The following is a 17,908-nucleotide window of genomic DNA, read 5'->3' as shown; positions in this document are numbered from 1 at the left end:
CCTAGTGGGTAACACACTCGCCTATGAACCAGAAGACCCAGGTTCAAACCCCACTTACTTCCATTGTGTTCCTGAGCAAGACACTTAACCCTGAGTGTCTCCAGGGGGACTGTCCCTGTAACTAATGATTGTAAGTCGCTCTGGATAATGCTGTAAATGGCTCTTCTGGTTCATAAGCGAGTGTCTTACCCACTAGGCTACTTCCACCCCTTGCCACCGTTGCATTTGACTTGCTAACTGGGGGCAGTGAGCACTGTTCTATAGTAAAAAGCTCTGTATGAATAAAAATTGATTGGTTGTATTTGGACCAATACCCAGTCCACTTTCATTTAGTTTTTGTTTTAGTGATACTAAACATAGAGATCCAGCTATGTGTTGACGACATTGTGATGAATACATTGGATATAATAGCTCACTTTCTCTGTAATGCACTTTCAGCACCCTCAGGCCGGACAGGTTGTCTCGCAACACCACCCGATTTGCTCCGGTGGTCTTGTCCACGCGCTCGATCACCTCGTAGTCCCGGTCGGTGAAGTAGAGAAAGGCTTCGTGCACGGCCACGCCCCAGGGGTGAGACAGCCCAGTTACTATGGTGATGCGATTTGTCCCGTCTGGATCGCCGCGTTCAATCTGTGATTCCGAACAAACGGCACAAAACGCCATGAAATCTATGTATTCAGCATTAGACAAAAAGTTCCTGTGTGTATATCGCTTACCACCCCAGTCCCTGTGACAGCCCAGTACAGCTTGTTCTCCTTGATGTCCACGGTGATGAACTCCACATGATCCAGGTTATTGGTGAAGAGGATGGCAGTGTTGGAGCCATCCATGTCGGCTGCCGCCACCTTTGCTGGGATGCCACTCTCCGTGCCCTGATCTGTCCAGTACATCCTCCTGGAAAGCAATTACAACAACGTTTCTCCTGAGCTGCAGGTGGATTATATATATAAAAGCAGGGGATGTTCACTGGCGGATCGGGGGCAGTGGTGGCCTAGCGGTTAAGGAAGCGACCCCGTAATCAAAAGGTTCCCCATCCGCCAAGGTGCCACTGAGGTGCAACTGAGCAAAGCGGCGTCCCCACACACTGCTCCCCGGGCACCTGTCATGGCTGCCAACTGCTCACTCAGGGTGATGGGTAAAAATGCAGAGGACAAATTTCACTGTGTGCACCGTGTGCTGTGTTACTGTGTATTACAAGGGACAATCACTTCACTTCATAAAAGGGAGATCCTCGACAGATTTTCATCACTGAAAAAGACATAACAGCAGGTCACCGTGAACCAATTGTATTAGATCTCCGATATTCTCATTCCCAGTTCACTGAGTCCAGGGCAAACACCCAGTCCTTATTCCAGTCACCGTTCGTTCGTCTTATCCGCCATTTGCTCCCAAACTGTCCTGATCTGGCATACTAAGTTTAATATTTGTCTCTGTTTTCATTCCAGGTCCCTGTTCCGTCGCCGGTGTCCTTTTTACCTGTTCTGTGTTCCCTGATATCATTCGTCTGACTCCCCGGTTCCAATTTCCCCATTCCCAAAATACGGATCCTGCAAGATCCCTTAATAAACGCCTAGGAAATAATCTGCACTGGATCTCCCCCTGTTTTTGTATCATGACAACAGTTGCTTCTGAAGGTCCTTCTGGAACCAGGCACGTCCTCCTCCTGTGTGCCGAGTCATTAAATGTGATCAGAGCTGAATTCAGGGAGATCGGCTCTCCACTTGACAGGCGGCTCCCTGCCGTGCGTCCTCAAATGATGGCCTTTTGTTCACTGGACTCCAGGAACTCTGAGAGCCGAGAGATCCAGGGGGTAGATGTCAGTGCCAGGTTGGTGATAATCAGGACTTACCCACGTGCCGGATCCACGGCGATGCCAACGGGCATGCCAGCGCCTGTCGGGGAGCCGTTGTTGGTGATGAGAGTTCTCCTGTACTGAACCTCCCCTCTCAGCCTTAGAACCTGGAAACAGATGATTAGTAGTTGCCTAGTGGGTAACACACTCGCCTATGAACCGGAAGACCCAGGTTCAAACCCCACTTACTACCATCGTGTCCCTGAGCAAGACACTTAACCCTAAGTTGCTCCAGGGGGACTGTCCCTGTAACTACTGATTCTGGAAAAGGGCGTCTGGTAAATGCTGTAATTTGTCAATGTATGATTACAAACAACGTACAGCAGCCAAATGACTTGTCTAGAACAAGCTTGTTGATTCATTCATAAAATTGCTCCTCATCAGGTAAAAAAAGGTGCAATGGTTGTTCTACCAGATACACATTAACTGTACAATGTTTGGTTCAGAAATGAACCAGTGGCAGTGAAGTGATTTCAAATGGTCCAGGATGTGGTGCTGTGTCTGGTTTTCAGTCAACATTCTGACATTGCATCTATGTACTTGGACTAGGTAATAAAGGCTTATGCTCCTTGTTACGTCCCCATGTTGTAGGGATCGTATATTGTGCTGTGGCTTTCTGGGGCCGATCAGTGGATTTGTGTGAGTATGTGTGTGCTCTGTCCCTTTTAGGTTGACTGAGGGGAGGAGCCACCCTGGGAGGAGCCAAGGCCACCTCCTCAACTCTGGCTAATATAAGGAAGCCCCTGCCCTACAGACAGGGCCTGAGAGCACATGGAGGGGTGTAGAGGAGAGAGTAACCATGTTGGAGTGTTTTGGGGAGTTTGCTTTACGTGTTTGCTGTAGATATTCTGCCCTGCACTTGTGTTGTGGTGGTAGGTCCTTTCTTGTGTGCTCTCTCATCGTATATATTCTCCCGCTTGTGTCAGTAGTGTTCCTCCTGTTAGTCTGGGGTTTTGTTGTTTATAGCACTATTTGGGGGTGGTTGTGGGTTCACCTATGTATAAGCCCCAGGTATCCACTAGCCACTCCCTCTCATTCGTGTCCACGTTTCCCTTACACCCTAGAGGGGAACATGACACTCTTTCATGATCACTGTATAGCTTCACATGCCATCTTCTGCCATTCCCATCCCAACATACAAGGTAATCTTAGATTGTATAGGGACTCATGAAATGTGGCCCTAAATCTAGGTCAACATACTCGGTAATGGAGCTCACCTCTATGGCCTGAGTGGAAGGGTTGGTGTAGTAGAGATTGTGGCTCAGCCAGTCAAGAGCCAGTCCAACAGGAGAACCCAAGATGGCTGCAGGGGCAAACTCCGTCCTGTTAGTTCCATCTGACTTCACTCTGTGGATCTCTCCCTGGGAGTGGACAAATCATGTTTGAGATTATTATGAGCATAATAATCATCTTCACTCCCAGTCAAATGTTGGTTATGGAGATTGTGCCATTTTCAAGAATCCAATGCAAGAAACATATTTAGTATTTGTTGTATCAGGAGAAAGTGAAGTATGTTTGATGAATCTGTTTTTTCAGAGTCGTCTCTTCAAGAGGCAGTGGTGGCCTAGCGGTTAAGGAAGCGGCCCCCGTAATCAGAATCCCGATCCGCCAAGGTGCCACTGAGGTGCCACTGAGCAAAGCGCCGTCCCCACACACTGCTCCCCAGGCGCCTGTCATGGCTGCCCACTGTTCACTCAGGGTGAGGGGTTAAATGCAGAGGATAAATTTCACTGTGTGCACCGTGTGCTGTGTATCACAAGTGACAATCACTTCACTTCTTTTTACCTTCATGGCTGCCTTGTTCACTGTTGTCATCGTCAAAAGCCGCTTCATGAGATGCTCATTAACATTTACATTTTACATTTACTGCATTTATCAGACGCCCTTATCCAGAGCGACTTACAATCAGTAGTTACAGGGACAGTCTCCCTGGAGCAATTTAGTAAGTGGGATTTGAACCATGAGTGAATGATAAGAAAGTGTTCCTTCAGGCAGGCCCGGCACTAACATATTTGGAGCCCTAGGCAAGGGACAATAGGTGGCTGTAGCCAAGTCGATAAGATACTCGCCTATGAACTAGATGACCCCAAATTCCCAGGTTCAAGCCCCACTTACTACCATTGTGTCCCTGAGCAAGACACTTAACCCCAAATGTCTCCAGGGGGGGACTGTCCCTGTAACTACTGATTGTAAGTCGCTCAGGATAAGGGCGTCTGGTAAATGCTATAAATGAAAAAAAGATAACAATGAAGTCTGCAACTCACCGGGTGCTCGACCCAGTAGATCATCTGCTCCAAGTCATCAAAATCAACATCATATCCGTTATGGAGTCCTGCCACAGGCACCATGGCATCATTGCCCTTCTCGTCTGGGTTGAGCGAGATGCCATAAATGATGCTATCCCTGACCACCACAAGGAAGGGGTCCTCCACTACAGAGACACAAAGAATGCAAACAGGCGTCTAAAGTCATTCTACTCCAATCACACCATGTAATGCAATGCACAAAAAAAACGAGCTAAAAGCCTTAAGCCTTAAAAGGGCCAGGGTCCCAGAATGCAACCGGCTTTGTCAGCAAAGATTAACATCAGTACAGGGCTGTAGTTGTCCCCATTTACCTCTCAGGGCACAATGTATTTGACATAGTCGGGGGCTAAAAGGCTTGAAAACTGAGATCAGCCTATAGAGGGACTCAAGGGTCACTCTGGCCGGTTCTCAACAGAACCTTCAGCCATAGGATTAAAAATATTTGTGTCTACTAAAAGATTTTGAAGCCGAGAGGCAAATAAGATTCCGTTGATAAGCTCTGTTGTGACTGAAATATATAGCCCATGTTCCGGTAAGGTTTTTTCCCCCCTTGGCACCAACCTTCCAATGATATACCAAGTAACACCAGGTTTGCTAGTTATGCTTTTCAGGCAGTAGAAATTGGCCACTTGTTTATTATAGACACGCATTTAACATGTGAAGAGGGCGTAGGGATAAAACTCGTTTCTTGGCTGGATGTTGGCGAGAGACCCACCTCTGGCGCAGGTGAACTGGTCGGCTGCCAGGGTCCAGCCTGTCGGGCAGGCGCAGGAGTAGAACCGGGGTCCCAGCGCTGACAGCAGGCAGATGTGGGTGCAGGGGTTCGCCTGGCAAGGGTTGCTGCCTGCAGACGAGGAGTGAGAAGCACACGACAAGGCCAAGTAGCTAATTATGTTGAATAATGGAGAGGGTAACCGGCGGATTGAGACCAACACAGACCTTAGATCTAAGAAAGCATTTAAAAAAACAAATAAATAAATAACAAAGCTACCTTTCCTAGATCGGCCAGCAGGGAGACGGTAAAAGCTTTTGGCCTTACCTGCGGGCTGCCTGGCTGGGTGCACTGCCACCAGACCCATGGGCTGGGGGAGATTGTACAGCATCACTGTCTGGTTCTCCCCGCGCCACTTATGGGCTCGGATCACACGGTTGACGTATCTGTCGGTCCAATACACAAAATCCTCAAAAATGGTAATTGCGTGGGGATGTTGCAGTACCTTTTCATTGAAAAAGCAGGGGCAGCAAGAGACAGAGAGGCGCAGTTTTACTCACATCATTCAGGGCAAAAAAGAAAAACTCAAATTATGTGTGCTTTCAATTTCACATTAGATAGGCCTATGATTGAACATAGTAATATTTTAAGACTTTAAATGTATTGCATGTAAAATTGCATTGCTTGCATTGCTCGGAATACAATGCCACCATACGTTGAGAGAAAACCTCACCAAATCACTGGCCAGAACTTGTTTTCTGTTATTCCCATCGTAATCGCAGTAGTCGATGAAGTCCAAATAGGCATCGGCGAAATAAAGAAGGTTGTTCGGGTAGTCAATGGCCAGGCCATTGGGCCAGTAGAGCTTCTTGCTGACGATTGTTGTTCTCAAGTTCCCATCCATGCTGGCTTTCTCGATGCGTGGATTTCTGCCCCAGTCTGTCCAGAACATGAGGTGGAACCTGGATTCAGACAAAAGAGGCATTCACTTTCCATTCCGTATTTTCCTTCATCTGGGAATAACCAGATTTCAGTCTATTGTTGCAATGGTTGTAAAGCATTCTCTAAAGATTCTCTAAAAATATATGAAGTGAAATGAATATATTAATTCATATGAAAAGCTCTAATATGAATATGAAGCTCTAATGAAATAAAGTATGCATTTGGTCATGCCAATCTATAGAAAGTATAATTTATTTATTTTATCACTAAGTATGGAGAGTATATCACAAAATTCAGTCATATAGTCATATCGTTCTATGTCCTATGTCTTATAATTTCTTACCCGTTTCTTGGGTCCAGCACCAGGCCCCTTGGGTTGGTCACATTTTTACTGACCAGCACTGTCCTGTGTGTCCCGTCCAGTTTGGACACCTCTATTGTCTCCAGCACATAGTCGGTCCAGTAGAGGTTTCTGCCCACCCAGTCTACAGCAATACTCTCTGTGACTGTCACACCACTGTCAAAGATCTGTGGATTTAGATAGAAGGCCAGGTAAATGTGTGTATACTCATGTGTGCGTGTGTGTTTCTGTTATCAGATTGCGCAACGTGAACACACACCACCGTTCTGTCACTGCCGTTTTTGTGGGCGCTCCATATCCGGTCTTGCGTGGTGTCGGACCAGTATATGCGGTCGGAGGCGGAGTCGAAGTCGATGGCCACGATGTTGCGGCCGTCCCGCACGAGCGAGCGGACCACGTTGGGCTGGGCGGTGATCTCGTCCGATACAATCTGACTGCGGCTGGCGACCAGAAGAAAAGCGTCGCGAGTTCCTGTTTACAAGAGAAAAAAAACCCCAGCCTGCTCAGGCAAGATCTTCCTGAAGTGAAATAACAGGGCTGCATTGTGTGACGGGTCTGAGTAATGACCCCACGCCGGCTGCATGCCCCGCAAACAAGCCTCTTTGTTAGTGATTATGTCCTAATAACCCCTACGAGAACGTTTCTGACTGACATATACGTTATTTCTCCGTTATCAGCAGTAATCTGATCGGTCTGAAGGGGCGGCCGGCTACAGACCAAGGTCCACCTCGGGCTTCCAAGGGCCAAGTGTGGCTCCACTTGGGTAATTCGCCATTCTGCCTCTGACAGGGCATGTCAAAGCTGTGAGTGAGCCAGTGCGATCCATATCAGACATTTCATTTGAAAGGAATGGGCTAATCCACGGAAGAGCTTTCTTTTCTTTTTTTTTTTTTATTCACAACACGGGGAGAAAGATGGATATTCTGTCCGAATGGATTAAGCACCTATGGCTGCAGGCGTTCGCAGCGTATAATACATATATGGTTTGATGAGATTAGTTTAATTAAATAAAGTATATAGTATAAGTTCTGAGATCTGCAAACAAGGCATGGGATGGATTTTTTTCTCATGTTTCAAAAAAGTTTCAAGTAGCTCAAGTCTTATGTTTATACAACAGATGGTAAAGATAATTGATTTAAATCAACCCCTCGTTTCGTATTTGATGCCTTCTACTGGTATTACCTTTTTATGTAGACCCTGAATGTAACACAAGGCAGTTTTCTGATACGATACGATAGTTTGTTTCAATAAAAACAAAAGCAAACAAGCACACAACAGCAGAGACACACACACACACACACACACACACCTGATGCCTTGCAGGTGCGCTGGTCGGACTCCAGGGTGTATCCGTCCTGGCAGTGGCATCTGAACGAGCCCCTCTCGTTGTAGCAGTGCTGGCTGCAGAGGCCGGGCGGCTGGCACTCGTCGATGTCCTCGCACGTCTTGGAGTCGTTGGTCAGCTGGAAGCCCATGGGACAGGTGCACTGGGCTCCAAACGGGCCCTGGATGCAGCCGTCGGTGCAGCCGGCATTGTTGTCGGAGCAGCTCTCCTGGTCTGCGGAGCGAGAACGGTACTTCAGTGCTAATTAGGGCTGGGCCGACGCAAAATATGCACGCCGATGCGTTGAGTCCAAAACAACGATCATGGCACCAACACGGGTGACTCAGGGCAAGAAATGCGATCGTTCGTCAAAGATGCGGCCGTACTTTTGACTGCATAAATTGCTATGTTAGTCAATTCGCTTGGAAATAATGGCGAATCGAACCGATAAAAAACAACAGCAACTAATCGTTAGATTAGTTGGTGGTAGTAGCCTAGTGGGTAACACACTCGCCTATGAACCAGAAGACCCAGGTTCAAATCCCACTTACTACCATTGTGTCCCTGAGCAAGACACTTAACCCTAAGTTGCTCCAAAACTACTGTTTGTAAGTCACTCTGGATAAGGGCGTCTGATAAATGCCATAAATGTTAGATTAATCGTTGCATCTGAAAAATAATCGTTTAATCCTGCACCTTCATTTGTATCACCAGTGCTCGTGCATGGTTTAATTCACAAACTTTGTCTCCGCAACAAAGTTCCCAACTACAGCACTAAAGAGTTAGAACATGTTTCCAGTGCCGACTGCATGTCTTTTCAAGCTCTCTCTGATCGACTACTGGCACCTGTAGTAACCGCTATACATGCAAGCTCACAGTCATCTAGGGTTAGTACACGGCAGGACAGACATGCTCTATGGACATGCTATGGGATTGAACGCTTGATTGAGGGTTGGCCTACCTGGCAGTGGCTCGTCTGAAACCATTGAGGAAAGAATGACAGGAAAATCACAGGTCACTTCAGAGTTAATCGGAGCAGATCAACAACATGCATGATTTAGAGCAAAGCTACATGTGCATTGTCATTGGTTCAATGAAAAGAAAGGTACAGAAATTTTTAAAAATGCCTTTAAAGGTAAAAAAAAAAAAAAATCATGTGAGCGATGTCAGTGATATTAATATCATATTGATTCATTGGAACTGATTGTGTGCGCTGGACTTACTGCAGAGCGGGGACTCGTCGGCCCCGTTGGGGCAGTCTGGCATGTTGTCACAGACGCGGCTGATGTTGACACAAACGCTGTGGCCCGGACACTGCCACTGCCAGCTGGGACAGCGGAAGGGAGGCGTAGGGCAGTCCCGCTCATCGCTCATGTCACGGCAGTCGTTGTCGCCGTCGCACACCCAGCCGTGGAAGATGCAGTTGCCATTGTCGCAGCGGAACATTGTGGTGGGACAGGTGCGCGGCAGGCAGGCGTGGTGCTCGTCCGAGCCGTCCTCGCAGTCGGGGTGCCCGTCACACTCCCAGCTGGAGGGCACACAGCTGCCATCGGACTGGCACTGGAATTCCGTCTCGTGGTGGCACATGCCTGGTGGTCGGGTGGCTGAAACGGGTAGTCGGTACGATTATTCCTTTACGTTTGGATTCTACACGGTCAACTAGTACCACACTGATTGCAAATATGAACGTATTTTATGCATTACGATTGCAACTTACGGCAGCCAGTCTCATCCGATCGGTCATTGCAGTCGTAGACCCCATCACAGCGGTAGTAGGAGTTGACACACTGATGCCCACTGGAACATTTGAACTCATAGGCGGTGCAGTTGTACACTGCAGGAAGAAAACATGCGGACTAGTCGCCAGATTCGCTTGCCAGCGTTGGTTTAACCAGCTTGCAGGCCGGGAAGAAGAGACTCACCGCATCCCTGTTCATCCGCACCGTCCACACAGTCCCGGTCTCCATCGCACACGTAGGCGGGGTCGATGCACCGGTGGTCTGGGCACTGAAACTGGCCCGGATGACAGGTGCCCAAGAGGTCTGACAAAAAAAACAAACAAGCATGTTAGCAACAACGCGGTAATTTTATTGCCATTGTTCACTCTACGTATGAATACCATAGCCGACCAATATTCGTAGGGAGTGTGTTTAGGGGACACGTTAAAATTGTGGAAGACCAAAACGCCGACTCTCACCACAGTCAGCCTCGTCTGACCCGTCCCCGCAGTCGTTGTCCGTGTCGCAGCGCCAGGTATGTGGGATGCAGTGGCGGTTTGCGCAGGTGAACTGGTCAGCCTGGCACGTGCCGGGGGACTGGGTGGGACAGCTGCGCTCGTCGCTGTCATCCTGACAGTCGTTGTGGCCGTCGCAGCGCCAGTTCCGCGGCACACAGCGCTGGTTGGCACAGGTGAACGCAGACGGTGAGCAGGTGGAGTCTGTAACACAGATGAGCGTGTCCGGTTTGGGAAAAGTCTGAAAGCCTATGAAGTCTGTCCCATGTCCATTATACTGGACATGGAAGTCAGTCGCTTACTATGGGCACCACAGTTAGCCTCGTCACTGTTGTCATGGCAGTCGTCCATGCCATCGCAGCGGTAGCTCTGGGGGACACACTTCCCATTGGAGCAGGAGAAGGAATTGGAGCCGCACTGCAGGGTGGGAGGCTCGTTGGACGGGTCGTCCACACATGTCTGGTGGTTGGGTGCCAGCTTCATCCCATAAGGGCAGCCGCACACCCGCTGGGAGTCTGGTGCTGGGAAGCAGAAGTGGCTGCAGTCTCCGTTGGGGTTGGTGGCCCTGTTGCAGAAGTTGGAGCCTGAAAGGGTAGAAAGAGAAGAGGAAGAGAAGACAGGGGGGAGGGGGAGGTCAGTCCCCAAAAATTACACCATGGATTATAGTTGGATGTATGTATGGAGGTATGGAGTCCATGTAAGGTATGGAGTCCATGACAGAGCCCCTCACCAGTCTGAGTGTTGGAGTTGAAAGACTTGACATGCATGATGCGGCTGATGCCCCTCCTGATGACCATCATCTCCCCCCCGTCCGTCTTTCGCACGCGAACAATCCCACCCAGCCTCCAGTCAGTGAAATAGGCATAACCTGGCCAATCAGAAAGACGGATTAGTGACGGGAGGTTAAAATGGTGAGAGATGCTTCAATCTCTCAACAGGAATGTTGGGGCACTTTAATTGCCCGGAATTTATGAATAGCCAGCATTGTCATCACGATAATCAAAATGATTTAGCCAGTCATAATTAAAATTCCAAATCAGCACTAAGTAATATCAATTACGTAATAAAAATGTTATTTACATGTGGCTACATTATTACTTCATATTGTCCTGTAATAACATGACAGAAATGCATTACACTGAAAAAAGCAGGCTGACCTCCAAAAATAGTCAGGCCAAATGGATGTGACATCTGAGTGATTCGCTCCAGGGAAAGTCTGTTCTGTCCGTCAAAGGAGCTGTGTTCGATTTTATCGAAGAAAGCATCCACCCAATACAAGCGCATGGAGCTGGGGGCACAAAATCAAAAGGGGGCTTAAACGCGACGAAGAAACGGTGACAAAAACATGACAAGACTGGACGGCTTGTCTCGTATCGGGCAACTGGTTTGCTCGGGAAGCTGCTTTCCTGAATGAAATGGCAAGACTTTGATTTTTCTTTTCACCGCCTGCTGCAGTAATACCGGCTGAATGGTGTATTGTAGGAGCGTAGCCCTGTGCCTGGGAAGGACTAGGGACGCTTGGCTTACCTCCAGTCAATGGCCAGGCCATTAGGCCAGCCAAGTGTCGTGTTTACAATCGACAGGGCATGTGACCCGTCGCACCAAGCTCGCATAATCTTCGCTGGACGGTACCAGTCTGTCCAGAATATGTAGCTGCCAAAACATGAAAAAAAAAGTGAAGACAGATGAAAAGTGTCACAGGCAGCATTTTAAACTAGCCACAACAGAAGCAGCGGGGAAGGGCAACTTTTTTTTTTTTTTTTTATGAATAGATATAAGATATAGACAGTTTATCTGAGCGCTCTATGGGGCTTTTCCGCCCAAGCCAAGTTCTTAGTGTTCCCCACAATACCGGCCTTCATGCAGCACTAATCTAAGCCCTTGGGCCCAAGGGCCTTATGACTTTGAAGCTATTGGAAATGTCCCACTAGCACTAAATAAAGAGTTCTTTTATCAGCTTTAGAGCTTCAAAGCAAGCACAACCTTTCAATGGGTGGACACCTCTTGTATTATTGTAGGTGTGACTGGATTCAAGTGCCCAGTTTTCTAATACTGTTTCATGGTCTTAGGAAAACAGAGAGGAGGTATTGATATGAGGGCATCTGGGCTCTGTTTCTGGCTCATACACGACCCCACCATTCCCTACCCCCCACAAACAGTCTTATTACTTCTCTGGATTTCTGTGGATCTTATTTTGTCATATGTGGCTTGATAAACGTCACAGCTACCCCATAGTCTTATATTCCATATGCATATTCCAGTGCACATAATTAACTCTCATTCATTTACTAGTAGTTATTAAAGCAATACATCCATGAGTTGATTTGATTCAGGTTAAGAGATGCAGTCAGATGTTCTAAAACAATACACATTGTTTTAGCAATAACCAAAAACTAAAAAAAATATCAAACATAGTTGGATGTGGTTTGTTTATCTGACTTATGTAAGGAACACTATAACAGAGAATGATTGTATTCATAGTTGGGGTCCTACTGAACAAGAACGGATTATGTCACTGATGGTAACACGAAAGCACGTCGTAAGTCGCTCTGGACAATGGTATCTACCAAATGCCATAAATGTAAATTTATAGCCAATGGTAGCCTAGCACCAGAACTAACAGACAGTGAAATGGCATAACTTTACAAATGAAAAATAAAATAAACAATCAGTATGTATTTACCCCACAATAGGGTGCACCACGACGGATCTGGGGTTGTTCAGGTTCTGCACAATGGCCCTCCTGGATTTGTCAGCCACCTTCATTACAGAAATGCTCCGGTACCGTGGGTCGGTCCAGTACAGGTTTTTTGAGATCCAGTCATAAGCCAGGTCCTCTACGCCCTCCACCCGGTTGGCAGCCAGCACCTCCCTGCCTGTGAAGATCAATGCAGGAGAAATGCTTGATTTAATGCTGAAACTAAGAGATGACCACTTTTAATATATCTAAAAATTTTGTCTCATTGGATTTTTTACGACTTTAATGAGGCCATTTGAACTTCGGATTTAGAGAACTCAATATGTTTTCCCACTCTATATGTTAAAGAAATTGACTCTCAGGAGATTCTCTTTTATTAAAACCTGCATCTGTGCTCTGCTTCTTCCAAAGAGCGAGCTCATGATTGACCCTGGACGATCACATGGTTGGGATCAGTGCTCAGCAGCATGCTCTACGTGGAGAAGCAAACTTCCAGAATTTGAGTAATCTGGTAATCTTTGTTGCAAAATGTCCAAAATGTTACGTTCCATAGCGCGAATTTCACATTTTCTGAAGTGGCAAAACTATTCATTTCTTGGGCGCTCCAGGTCTGCGTTCTGAACCAGAGTTTTGTGTGTGTCTGATGTGGCCCTGATTACCTGATTGTGTATCCTTGTTCGTGTGTATAAATGTGTCCTGATGTGTCCACATCTGGTCCTTGATGTTTTAACGCTGTCCTGTACCACTGCTTCACTGTGTTCACGTCTCTGTATTTTGATTTATAAATCCCTCCTTTTTTCCCCTGCCCTGATAGATTCCTGACTAGAGAGAAGGCTTACCAGTCCCATCAACCTTCTGCTTGTAGATGATGTCCTTGGAAGTGTCCGAGAAGAAGATGGAGTCGTCCTCAGCGCTGAAGTCCACGCCCACGAAGTAAGAGGGTGTGCCGGTGACAGGCAGGATGACGTCCTCCTGGGAAGAGATGTTGAAGGGGATCCCTCTCACCGCCAGCTGGCTGGAGAACAGCAGGAACTGCCTCACCACTGAAAACAGTGCAGTTACTAATGTTACTAATGTTCTGCTGTCCAGACAGGGATTTAGCCTGGCCTTTGCTGCAGAAGCCGGCTAGAATGCAGAATTAGGGATAAATTATGTCTGGATGTCACATCAAAAAATCCATGACCATTAAATTGATGTTGATATTTACATTTACAGCAAATGGCAGATGTTCTTATCCAGAGCCACTTACATATGTGAAGTGATATTAATGTATTTTAGTTGATAATTAAGTTTTTTTTTCCACAATTGGTTTAGTTTAGATCTTATAGTGAATGTAATAAACACTTACCCACACAGCGTTTGCCATCTGAATGCAGGTCGTAGCCCATGCGGCAACGACAGCGGTAGCCCAGTCCGTCATTATCTGTTCTGTGGCTCAGAACACAGATTTGCTCACACCCACCCCGATCGGTACCGCACGGGTTACTCACTGGAATCACAAACACACACACACCTCCGCTAATCACATCGCATTTACTGGCTCCAAGGGCTTCGAATCCATATGAGCGTTCCTGTCGATGTATAGAAGCCTACCGTAGGGCTGTCTGTAGGAATGAATCACTGCCACGCCGTACGGGGTGTGGGGGGTGCTGTGTACCACCTGCGGGCTGCTGTCCCTGAACTTGTTGGCCTTCATCACGGCCATCCTGGTCCAGTCTGTGTAGTACACAGTGTTCTCAAACAGGCTGATGCCAAACGGGTGTGGGATTACAGAGCCTCCATGCACCACCGTTTTCCTGCAGAAACCCCAAAAAGTGTCCAGTATGTAGGCTACCAGTCAAAAATATGGACGCACCTACTCATTTATGGGTCTTGCCATTTTTACATTATAGAACAAACCTGAAGACACGACTATGAAATAGCACACTGGAGATTATGTAATAAACCAAAATAACAATGCAAGGTGGCTTCTCTCCACCACCAACAGTCCTGAAGGTTTAAGATTCACTCATGTTAATGTCTCATCAAGCAGCTTTTGATGACGACAGTAGTGAACTGTCGTCATCAATAACCATAACAGAGTAGGTGCATCCAATGTTTTCACTGGTATTGTATAGATATCTCTTGAGTTAACGCTGCATTGTATAAGCATTTATATGTATTAATATTAGCACTGGATAGCATTTCAGACCTTTTTAGGTTTCAAACCATCTAAAATAAATTCCCTTGAATACACATGGCCTTCAATATAAGAGTTAATCTGTTACAGTAGTTAGTTACTGTGGGTACAGAAGTTACCTTCTATGTGTCAACTTGCTCAACTTTTCACATCTTAAAGATAAAATACTTGGATCCTGAGCAGTAAAGCGCCACTCTTCCGTGTTCATACCTATGCAGACCATCATACGTGGTGGTCTCTATGTAGTCATAGCGACTGTCCACCCAGTAAATCCTCTTGGCATCAATGTCCAGTGTGATTCCCGCTGGCCAACCCAGCTTGGACCTGATGATTCCGTAGCGGTTGGTTCCGTCCATATAGGCTCGCTCCAATCCAGGCTCCCCATTCAGAGTGTCCCAGTCGGAGAAGAACAGGTACCTATAGCAGAGAGCGATTATATCCAATTACGCGGCTGCCTCCAGGTATGTGACTTTGAGGAATGACTGGCATCAACAGTATGTAACCTTCTCAACCCCCAGGTGGATGAGCTACGGTGAGGCTGAAACTGAACACCAGCCCAGTCGACCCCTGTCGAAGGGTCACATCGCTGTGTACGTTCATTACCACCTCCCAATTAATACCAACTGACTGGGTTTCGCATAGGGCTCATCACTTTTATTACCTCCCGCTAATCCCTGTTAGGCAATCTGCTAACATTGCGGTCTCATTAGCTCCTGCTCACTGGGGCGAGGCCCACCACCAACCACTCACCCAACTGTGGGATCCACCGCCAGGCCTCTAGGGTTTCCCAGGTTCTCCGCGATCAGGGTCACGCGATTGCTCCCACCAAGGTCCACCATGTCAATCCGGTTGACACTGGCCTCCACCACATACAGTTTATTGTTCACCCAGTCCACCGCCAGGTTCTCGGGGTAGTCAACTGATACGTTTAAGACCACCTGCAGGTTGGAGCCATCCATATCCACGGAAAACACCTGGACATCAAGAAGATAAAGCATCCTTGTCAAGGGATTTGTGCTACAGAGCTGGTCCTGCAGACCAGATTCTTGGCTAATCTCTGTCTAGTCCATCGATATGACGTTGTCTTTGCCTCCCAAGGAAAAACCCTGAAGCATTTATAATGGCACTGGTTTCTCAGGGTTGGCTGCTTGGTATAATGTTAGTAGCTGCAATTCTGGACTTAGCAGCTCTGTCTCTCCTCTGAAACCAAACCCAGACACCCTAAAACTAGGATTTTCAGATGACTGGTTTAAATGAAACCTAAGCCGTGGAAGTAGCCTGGTACTTTAACCTCTCAGGCAACGTTCACAGACACTGTTTTTCGAACCCTGGCTTTAAGGCTGATAGAAGTGTTTGGGGGTGATCACAGATACTCTGGCTACCTGGTATCTCCAGGCTCGTTCAGCTGTATGGCCGTGGTTCAAGCCAAGGAGCAGCCAAGAGTGTTGAACAAAGCCCTCTGAGTTGGCCAGAGAATGCGTCACAATGAGGCAGACTCGGTGAAAACAAATACTGCCTGGTCATTTTCAACGTGGTCGGGTTGCATAAAATTGCACAGAAATATGCGCACATTTCCCCCCGTATATCAGACAGCGGTTTTCTAGATTAGAAAAAAAAGAAAAGAAATGCGGATCCTATTCCGGATCAGCTTCCCTGCTTTTGCCTCTTCATTAAGCCGCCTGTCATTTAGGGGCCGAGTTACCCCATTATTAAAGTATTAACTGTATCTCGAGGCATCGGTCAAAGAATTCCCTCCCTCCAAAGTCAGGGGAGAGAAGGGGTGTTGAAATTAATCACATAATCGATGCATAGTGATGCATACATAATTCTGCATCAATGCAGTGCATAATGGATTATTTACATTTACAGCATTTACCAGACGCCCGTATCCAGAGCGACTTACAGTCAGTAGTTACAGGGACAGTCCCCCCCGTAGACACTCAGGGTTAAGTGTCTTGCTCAGGGACACGATGGTAGTGGGTGGGATTTGAACCTGGGTCTTCTGGTTCATAGGGGAGTGTGTTACCCACTAGGTTACTAGCACCCTACCACCTCATAATTACATTGCTTGTTGGTTTTTTTAGTTAACAGTAGTGCCGGGAAGTGACTGTGGCTGCCGCTCCGGGTAGGAGTTTGGCCTCATCCACATGGACATCCACATGGCATCCATACGCATTTTGTCAGGATTTTGGCAGAAACTTCTGCACACAATAAAAAACGTTGTGTGAAGTGTTTATTTGACGCCATCCAAATGCGCGGTCGATCGAACGCTGGTGTTGAATGCCGGTGTGGATGCTTTGATTTGTTCCAAAGACCAGAAAGGCGGGCGTTTCCAACCTCAGCAGAAAAAAATGCCCGGTTCAGACGTCCGAAAGTGTGATCTCACTCTGAAAACATAATGTGAAGTAATGCAGAAAAATCACCAGGCCGCATCGCAATTAATCGGAAATCGGTGCATTGATAATCGTAATCGAATCGCGAGACCAGTGAAGGTTCACACCTCTTCCTACCCTACCCAGCCTCATCAGCCTTCAGACGGTTACTAGTCTGTGTGGAAAGAAGGCACGCGTCTCCGTAGGGTCGATGCTAGGAGGGGAACGTCACAAATGCTTTTTGACAGGCGTTCTTTGCAGGGGAGTTTTGGCCCTGCGAGCAAAGGTGCCCGCAGAGCTGAGAGAGGCTGGTGCCTGTGCGGGGGAGAGGAACATTAGTCCGAGTCAGGAGGATCAACGTGTAGGATGAAGCTCTTCTGTTATCAACAAACAAACGCAACCGCGATAGCGCCTCCGTCCGTCTGAAGCAAGCGCCTCAGATATCAGCGGGGAAAAATCCTTGTTTGTCAGAAAGAGGAAAAAAAAATACGCCGATGGTCGGAATTTAATCTACACCGGAGGGGAGAACATTACAAGGTGGATTAAGACCGGGATCAGACTTATTATATGTTATGTGAAAAGGCTTGACCTGCTATTTAGAATGTTACTCCAACTAAAGCCACTCCAAATTCTAGGCCAAGTGATGTCAAATTAGTTTCTTACCTTGTTCTGTATAGTATCAGTCCAAAAGACACGATGGAGGTTGTAGTGGAAGTCCACCCCGACTGCCACGCCTCTACTTTGGGAGTGCACCAGCGTCCTCAAGCTGTTCCCATGAACGTCCCCAATCAGCAGGTCTCTGCCATTGGAGAAGACCAGGGAGGGAGTCCCGGCTGCACGAAGTAAAAAAAAGCAGGTCACGGGCGCCATTCTGTTTCCATGGCAGCCATTCCATGTCCATCCACATGACGAGCTGCTGCGCTCACCAT

The 17,908-nt window shown here is 47.3% G+C and overlaps 1 protein-coding gene across 7 annotated transcripts in view; it reads right to left on the bottom strand.

Annotated features, from left to right (window-relative positions):
* The window catches only part of lrp2a (low density lipoprotein receptor-related protein 2a), a 58,047-nt gene that overhangs the window by 29,007 nt on the left and 11,132 nt on the right, over window positions 1–17,908 (bottom strand). For 5 of the 7 annotated variants that reach the window (XM_028990456.1, XM_028990457.1, XM_028990458.1 and 2 more), the window contains exons 12-38: window positions 17,643–17,812; window positions 15,358–15,581; window positions 14,818–15,024; window positions 14,022–14,224; window positions 13,777–13,917; window positions 13,268–13,471; window positions 12,414–12,606; window positions 11,258–11,383; window positions 10,888–11,018; window positions 10,461–10,598; window positions 10,033–10,314; window positions 9,695–9,934; window positions 9,420–9,539; window positions 9,215–9,331; window positions 8,721–9,101; window positions 8,459–8,473; window positions 7,483–7,731; window positions 6,433–6,644; window positions 6,156–6,340; window positions 5,604–5,832; window positions 5,198–5,375; window positions 4,874–5,002; window positions 4,117–4,283; window positions 3,070–3,213; window positions 1,850–1,959; window positions 717–894; window positions 417–630 (exon numbers count right to left, since the gene is read on the bottom strand). In XM_028990456.1, the coding sequence (XP_028846289.1) occupies window positions 417–630; window positions 717–894; window positions 1,850–1,959; window positions 3,070–3,213; window positions 4,117–4,283; window positions 4,874–5,002; window positions 5,198–5,375; window positions 5,604–5,832; window positions 6,156–6,340; window positions 6,433–6,644; window positions 7,483–7,731; window positions 8,459–8,473; window positions 8,721–9,101; window positions 9,215–9,331; window positions 9,420–9,539; window positions 9,695–9,934; window positions 10,033–10,314; window positions 10,461–10,598; window positions 10,888–11,018; window positions 11,258–11,383; window positions 12,414–12,606; window positions 13,268–13,471; window positions 13,777–13,917; window positions 14,022–14,224; window positions 14,818–15,024; window positions 15,358–15,581; window positions 17,643–17,812 (4,887 nt within the window). The remainder of the gene's footprint in view (window positions 1–416; window positions 631–716; window positions 895–1,849; window positions 1,960–3,069; window positions 3,214–4,116; window positions 4,284–4,873; window positions 5,003–5,197; window positions 5,376–5,603; window positions 5,833–6,155; window positions 6,341–6,432; window positions 6,645–7,482; window positions 7,732–8,458; window positions 8,474–8,720; window positions 9,102–9,214; window positions 9,332–9,419; window positions 9,540–9,694; window positions 9,935–10,032; window positions 10,315–10,460; window positions 10,599–10,887; window positions 11,019–11,257; window positions 11,384–12,413; window positions 12,607–13,267; window positions 13,472–13,776; window positions 13,918–14,021; window positions 14,225–14,817; window positions 15,025–15,357; window positions 15,582–17,642; window positions 17,813–17,908) is intronic. The other 2 variants (XM_028990460.1, XM_028990462.1) reach the window with 1 other exon arrangement.

This window comes from Denticeps clupeoides, chromosome 9 (genome assembly GCF_900700375.1).
Source record: "Denticeps clupeoides chromosome 9, fDenClu1.1, whole genome shotgun sequence".
Lineage (NCBI taxonomy): Eukaryota > Metazoa > Chordata > Actinopteri > Clupeiformes > Denticipitidae > Denticeps > Denticeps clupeoides.
This window is presented reverse-complemented; position numbering and strand designations above follow the sequence as displayed.